Source organism: Leguminivora glycinivorella, chromosome 12, assembly GCF_023078275.1.
Source record: "Leguminivora glycinivorella isolate SPB_JAAS2020 chromosome 12, LegGlyc_1.1, whole genome shotgun sequence".
Taxonomy (NCBI): domain Eukaryota; kingdom Metazoa; phylum Arthropoda; class Insecta; order Lepidoptera; family Tortricidae; genus Leguminivora; species Leguminivora glycinivorella.
The window spans coordinates 15,035,114-15,042,988 of record NC_062982.1 but is presented as its reverse complement, the minus strand read 5'-3'; the positions used below and the strand labels follow the sequence as shown (position 1 = coordinate 15,042,988).

General features: G+C 41.2%; 1 protein-coding gene across 1 annotated transcript in view; it reads right to left on the bottom strand.

Annotated features, from left to right (window-relative positions):
• Positions 1–1,741: 1,741 nt before the first annotated feature.
• Positions 1,742–7,875, bottom strand: part of LOC125231798 (zinc finger homeobox protein 4) — a 159,606-nt gene continuing 153,472 nt past the window's right edge. The window contains 1 exon segment of the mRNA XM_048137378.1: positions 1,742–4,955. Coding sequence (XP_047993335.1) covers positions 4,342–4,955 — 614 coding nt within the window. The 3' untranslated portion in view covers positions 1,742–4,341.

The following is a 7,875-nucleotide window of genomic DNA, read 5'->3' as shown; positions in this document are numbered from 1 at the left end:
ACTACCGACTGAGCCAGATCGGTCATACGATGATAAAAACCTGTTAAAACTTTACCTAATACCTAGATATTAGACCCTTATATGTACAAGTGGCTTACTAGAAGAGAGGCCTATGCTCAGCAGTGGGCGATAAAGGGCTGATATGATGATGATGTAAATTTTGTGTTATAGACATGCAGGTAAAATATTACTCTAATTTTGCGTTCTTCTAGATCGTCCGAGATCGACCCGACACTACTCTTGATGCTACCTGTAGGTACATTTATAAATACGAACACTTGTCTTATTCTTGTTTTGTTGTTCCCGCGAAAAGTTGATCCCGTGTACTTATTTTAGTGTATTTATTTTGTACTTTTATAATTTCACTAGCTTTTGCCAGCGGCTTCGCTCGAGTTAAATTCGAAAATTGCGGAATACTCCATACAGTATTCCACCCTCCCACTATAGGGAAGTGGGGGGTTAGAAAGAGACAAAGTGTAGCCTATGTTACTCTTCATCCCTATACCTATATCCACTTAAAAATCACGTCAATTCGTCGCTCCGTTTTGCCTTGAAAGGCGGACAAACACACATTTTCCCATTTGTAAAATTAAGTATGGATTTCCGAATTAAAAAAACAAAGCTTCTGGGTCTCAGGAAGTCAAAGCACGTTTATTTTTATCAATTCCACCGACAAGTGGTCGACTCTTGCTAAATTAAGTGTGCTTTCGAGAAAAACGTCAAAATAATGTAAAATTGATAGTTTTAGTCGGTGAAATACTACACTTTTCGTTATCTAATAGATATATTTAATTCAAGTTTCAATTAGAGCATCTTATTATCTTGATACTTATCAGACTGGATTTTAGAACTCATTAAATTAATTATGAATTTTTCTCTGATGCACGTTTAGGAAAACCCGCGTATAGTGCTGGATTAGTCGATCTTATTTGTAAAATTTGGACAATTTGGAATACTGAAACTGGTAAATTTATAATACGTATATCCTGTACTACAAACTTCTCAGACTACATTTTTATTATAAGGTTTTTAAAAGAGTAAACAAGGCAAAGACGAATTCAATTTTTTTCAGAAATTACCTAAAATTATGTGACAATTTCTTTGAAAATCTACGTCACATCGGAGTTATTTTCGTACAAAATTAATCTGCAACGTTTACTAAAATTGCTCTTATGCCTTAGTGATTATAAATTTCTATTATATATTTTTGGCAATTTTTTGAAAACGAGCCTTCCCCGTCACAATTATTGCCACTTCTGGACATTTTCTCATATTTTGTTAGACCAAGTAGAAAAAGTCCTATAATATGTTATATATTTGTAAACTACCCGAAAAGCTCTTTAATATGATACTACACACGGTATGATTAAGCGCTCGGTTGCGATTTCACTATTTTTCACATGAAAGCCCTCTTAACTGTACCAAATATTGTTTCGAATACTAAATACTTATAACACTACAGTCTCATTAAAAACATACCCCAGGCACTCATATTGCAATCTTAGATACCTAGTTGTTTCTCTAAATATACTTACCTCTTTATCAAATAAATACTTGTTCCTCGTTAAGTTATCCGCCTGTTTGAGAATTCTAATACGGCGGAAATTCTCCCTATGACCACTTGAGCCTGTTAGAGAACTGCGCTCGTAATATTCTCATAAGATTTTGCATTATTAAATAAATAAAAATTTTCATTACTATTAACACAAATATTTGAAGGATAGCAAAATAAAACTCGGTCTTCTGATAAACTAACTTTGAGTTTATTTTTACCATTTACACTTGACAATGTATTCGTTATCTGTTGTGGCTACGGCGGTCGTAGCGCGTAGCGCGTAGAGGCCTACGCGCAGCCATGCGGTACAAGAAACTAAACGCTACGAAATCACCTAAACAATATTTCTCGGAGAAGTGACAAACATTTGCTAAAATCACACCAATCAACAAATTAAGAACAAATTGACATTTCGAAGCATCAATAAAATATTACAATTTGAAAATGATTTATTCACTTGGATCAGTATAACATTTTTTCGTTAGATTAAAATAGTAGGAACGGTATATTTCACTAGTAAAGAATTTTTAAAATAAGTTCTCGTTTACACAGTATTAGGAACTATGATAGACACAAGTGCTACCTTTTTTACGATCGTAAACTTATTCGTAACCAACATTACCTATAGGATTAGGACAGTCTACACACTTTCATGTTTATAGAATAACAAAAAGTATAATAATTAATATCAAGGTACACTGAGATTACACTTACACAAATGATAAAACAAAGAGAAGTATCCTATACAAATAAACAAATAACATGGCCGTGGGCACTCTGCAGCAGATACAACAGACTAATCCGAATTAATCTTAAATATTAAAATTTGTATTCGGAAAGTATAGTGAAACTCTAGATGCGATAATATTGAAATATACATAGGAACCATGATTCTTTCCGCGGGCTGACGTCCGCGGAGACACAATCGCACTACCGACTTGTCCACCTACGCTAACTCAAACTTACATACTTCCGATTACAAAACCGACCCAAATAAAACTCCTAGGGAACCTAGAGCGGCCCGGCGCGACGCGGCGCGGCGCGGAGCGCGGGCGAACACAACTTCAACAACTACCGCGCGAGCAGTAGCTCGTAATACTTAGTCTTAACTCATGTACTCAACGCACCAAATAAAATAATATGTTGTTGTAACGCGCGCCTTCGCGTCAACTCGCGGGCGTGTCGCTTCCGCTTCCGTCAACACTCTATGGTACTGTAGCTTTCTAAATTTTACTGCAGTCATTTAACTCGAACGACATTCCATTTAAGGCAAATCACGTTTAAAGATTTATATTCGCATAATAGTCGTGGAGATGTAATATCTATGAGTAGGTCTGCTCTACGAATAAGTTTATCTGCTTTGTTTAGTTAGGGGGCGCTCTCCGCTGTAATTTCCTCAATATTGAGGGTCGAATAAAATTTTCAATCATAACGTTGGTGTATCTCCAGTAGCACAGTGAGGAGCGGAGCGGTAAGCGAAGCGGAAACGGAGGCGACGCGCGCGCAGTGATTGCACAAATACCTATAGGATAACAAGGACCTCCGGTAACCGGTGGAATAAAACATTGCACTTTACTAAAAAACAAATCAATGTTGTAGTAGGATTCACTCGTAGATAAAATATTGTAGTAAACTCCACTAGATAAAATGTAAATATGTAAAATATTTCAAATAACTTGATCTGTGCCATCGAAAATATGAAGGGACTCCACGCACACGGTAAAGTGATGAATGTACATGCGAGAGGGCCGCGTCGCCGGCGCCGCGCCGCATGTACCTCCATGCCCTTGCACTCACTTACGCCACTACTAATAATCATTACTATATCAATAAAAATTCAAGAATCACACTTAGTTCCAAAATAAACTCACTTGTTTGCGAGGTAGGCTGAGCGCTGGCGCGCAGCCCGAGTTTCGAGTTCGTTCGTTTTGGAAAAGTTTGCTACGATAATAATTATAATTAACCGTTACCAATAAGCCTACGCGGTGTCGCGGCCCTCGGGCGGGTCGCGGGCGGCTCGGGCGCGGCCGGGGCCCGGCCTGCACAGGCAGCACTTTCATCGAAAGGACGCGCGGCGAGCCCGCACACGGGCGCGCCCGGCAGTGACCGCGCGGGGCCGCCACCGCTCTACTGCTTAACATACGTACCTAACTTCGCTTCATGTTTTAAAAAATCATATACGTATATCACTATATATATCTTCATACATTTACGATGCGTCAGGAACTTCTTACGAGAACGTATCTATGCCTAAAATTAGAACGATTATATGTATGTATTACATAGCTTTAAACAATAATTAAATCGTAATTATCAATATCGATAATATTATATGCCATAAAGATAGGAACTTGCTTTCCTGGGAGTTGATGTTAAAGAGGAGAAGGCGCCGACGCGGCCGCGGTCGCGTGCTGTCACGATAAACGTATATAATAAAACCTGTCTAACGTATGATATGAGTGCGCACGCGATGCGCGGCCGCGCGGCGCTCGCCGCGGCCGCCTCCCAGTGCGCGGCGCGCGGCGTCGGCGCCGTCGCCCCGCCGACTAACGCCGGACGTCGGCGCAGCCGCCGACTACATTCTAGAACGGGACGACGGTCGGCTCGTGATTAACCTAATACTTAAACTAAAAGCTTTAAATGTTTCATTAGGAAAGTGCCGATTCTGCGGCGACATTCATCAACGAAAAGAAGCGTTAAGAGCTAATAGTGAACTGCTGCGTTGTCGGACAACGGAGAGAGCGAGGGGCTCTAAGATAGTAACTATACATTTCGTCAGATTAGGATTAGTGTCCGGCGCTTGCGAGGGGTAGTTCGCCGGGCGGAGGAAAGCGGGGGCTAGGCGCGCAGAAGTTGGCGTTGGAATCCTTCGGAGACGAGGCGTCCTGCGCGGCGCGCGCGGCCAGCAGCGTGATCTGGTTCACCACGTCCTCCATCTCATGCGTCAAAGGTTCGGCGGGAGGGGGTGGAGGTGGCGCTGCGTTCCTTAAATGCGCTTCGGTTTCCGCATGTCGACGGAAGTCTACTCCAGTGCGGAAGCGCTCGCCGGGGCAGGCGCGGCACTCGAGGGCAGGCTGGACGACTCTGATGACACCGCGTGCGTTCTCGCGACCGGCATAGCACGAACGAGCTTGATGCGCCTGCAGCGGCCCAGGCGAGGGGAAGGCTACTTTGCAGTGCTTGCACACGTAGCAGAGATCGAAGTCGAGCTCGCGAGCGCCGGCAGGGGGCTCCGGTGCGGGCGGCGGGAGGCGTAAGGTCGACGCTCCAGGGTCGGAGGCGATATGGCGGATCTGCTCGAGCGTGGTGGCTGGCAGCTGAAGCACGCTGGCGCCGTTGCCCGTCTCCACGATCAGACCCTGCGGCTGCGGCTGAGGTTGTGGGGTGCTAGGGTTGCCACCTGTAACAAAACAAACATTAAGTTAGTCTCCTTGTTTTTCGGTTATTTACAAAACCCCATAAGGTTCTTAAGAGTAAGTATGTATTATATTCCTTTAAAGTATAAAATTGTTAGAGATAAAATGAGATTTTGCATCTTTGCATAATATATCTGCTAACTTAACACAATGTAAATAGCTCGCAACGCAATACGGCTATAAATAAATCAGCTGTCTATAGGGTTAAGTATCGACACGTGTAACGCCTTCTCGCGAGCTCTCAGACGCGGCTGCAAAGGGGTTAAGCCTCTTACAGTGAGGGTCATCGTCGCTACGAATGCCTGTACAAATTGTACGTTTGAAATCCCGTAAATTGACTTAGCAACAAATGTATGTGTTCAGAAAACAAACACGAACGTGTAAACTATTTAAACTAAACATAGCAATTTAAACTAGTTCCGAACAATACTCGCACCAGCTGTCATAGATATACACCGAAACAAAAAGACACTATCACCACCCAATTTGGGCTCCCCATTGTTCCAGGATCAAGAAAGTCGCTCGCGCAGGTTATTTTACATGCGTGATGCGTTTCTAACGAGCCCCACGCTGTAATTGATTCGGACGCTGCTTTATGCGGGCTATATTCGCGAATGCATAATACATAGCAGCCTCAAAGTAAGGGCCATGCCACACGAGCGATTGTGCGCCGATACAGATACTCGCTCCAGTTTCCCTCCTATTTTCTCCGGTTAAAAGGTACCGGGCCTTATATCGCTGGTGCGAACTGTATAATGAAGCAGCTAGATGAAATTTATTTTAAAAGATTCAGGGCAACCGGATACATATTAGGTTTTTGGAATAAACACCTTTCAAGTAAACAAGGGTGAAATTTGACTAATACTAACGAGCGTAGTTTAATATTTTAAAACTTTATCGTTAGCTCAGAGCTAAAAGTACTTCATGCCACTTTATAAAAACAAAGATGAAACAAGAATGGATTATTTACTGATGCATTTTTTGCTGGGACGTAACTATCATAATACATAATTATGGTTTTGAACATCCTTGCAAATAAGACGACATGGTTATCAACTTACCAGGAAGTAAACATTGCCTTTATAACCGAGCTTTACGCGATCATAGCTTGAACTGCATCCACAGACTCCTAAGTTATACTTATCTCTGCGCAGACGCGATCCCGGCCTAATCTCATGCGGGAATCTGCTTGAATAATGTCGTGCGAAACGGAGCATAGCTTTCAATCAGGCTGTTAACAATCGCCCGCTGCGATTGGTCGAGGGCTTGGTAATGAGAGCGGGCGTTGCTCATACGCATGTCAAGGATCGACATGCTAATGATTGCCATAAATGGCCAAATGTCCTACCACGTTAATAGGGTTGACGTATGGCTAAACTAGAAATGGAAAATGAACTGTTACAGAAATGCAAGCCTTTAGATTCTCTGGTTATTGTTGATCAATCTGATTTCATTAAGGATATTTGCTTCCAACAAACTCATTCTCATATCCTCATGATTGTATAATTGAAATCTATAGGTATTCACGGGCACAAAGCCGGCTGCCATAACACGCCGTGGCCCTGACGTTAATTCGCAACCCTTTCTGCCAATTAGTTACAAAATAGCCACACTATTGTGATACTAAAACGACCACACATCGCATCCAAGAAATGAAAAACCAAGTTAAAAATTCTACTTTTCTAGTATACTTTTAGAGTTCGTTTTGCGTTGGTGGGAAAGCGCGTGGATTGGTCAGTTTCTTGGGTAGCGAGGTTTAAGTCAAAGGGCTTCTTAATCCGGACTTGTAGGTCGTTACGCGTTATTATAACGCGCTGGCGACGGCGTTTCTCTGCTCATTTACATCTCATTAAGGACGCTATTATTGGACTAGAGGCCGCATTGTTCAGGGCTTCTGCTTACTTCAGAGCTGTAGGCTTATTATCAATATAATCTTTAATTAGCTATTTAAAATAAAACTATGGAAACGGTAATATTAAATCGCGTATAATGAATTTACAATTCATCCCAACACTTTACGAGCGTTCGTGGTCTATTTAAAGTTTATAGATATTTTTTTTCTTCTATAGCATGAAGTTTCGCGAACGCGTTATTTTTTGTGTTAAATAGTAAATAAAATAAACGTTTACTTCGACGTAGATAAGGTATCAACTATCTAAGGGGCAGTGGTGTCAGTCAGTCCGGCGTGATGGATCGTAATTAGACTGAACAAAATAAGAGGCTGAGCGACATCTAAAGGGCACAGATTTGAAGTGATTAGGAAGAAATGTTTTCCCCAGTAAACATACATACTAACTTTAAATGACACTTTCTCTACTTTTTGGTATTAAATTAAAAAAAAAACGTATGTTTTGCTAATAGAAGGAGTATCATAGGAAAAGTTGTGACTATTTTGTAGCGCTCTTTCCTAATGTTTTGTATAAAAGTTACTTTTTGTGTCTGTGTTCAAAAATATTTTCTGATTCTATTTAGGTACCTATCATTATATGCAATTATTAGATTATTGATCATCAATCAATCAATTAATCTTTATTGCACCATGGTAAATATACAAAAAATGTTACAATTAGGTAGTACATGCAGTCTCTCATGGACCCTATAAGGGTATAGCAAACATTTCCTCAAGCTAAGTTTAATCAATTGTTAAATTACGTTAATATAAAATACGCTTACTTAACAATAGGTTTTGGATATGAAATAGGCACTGTGTTATTAAATAAAACTATCATTCAGGAAATCTGTGACTGAATAATATGTTTTTTCTGCATCTCATTCTGCATGTCAAGTATTGGATACGTATGGTTTTGAACTAGTTACGATGCACCTATCACCGAACCGATCTCATCGACCATCGTATTCCGTAAGCGTAGCGGAGTGGACAGGGACTGACAGCGCATCACTGTC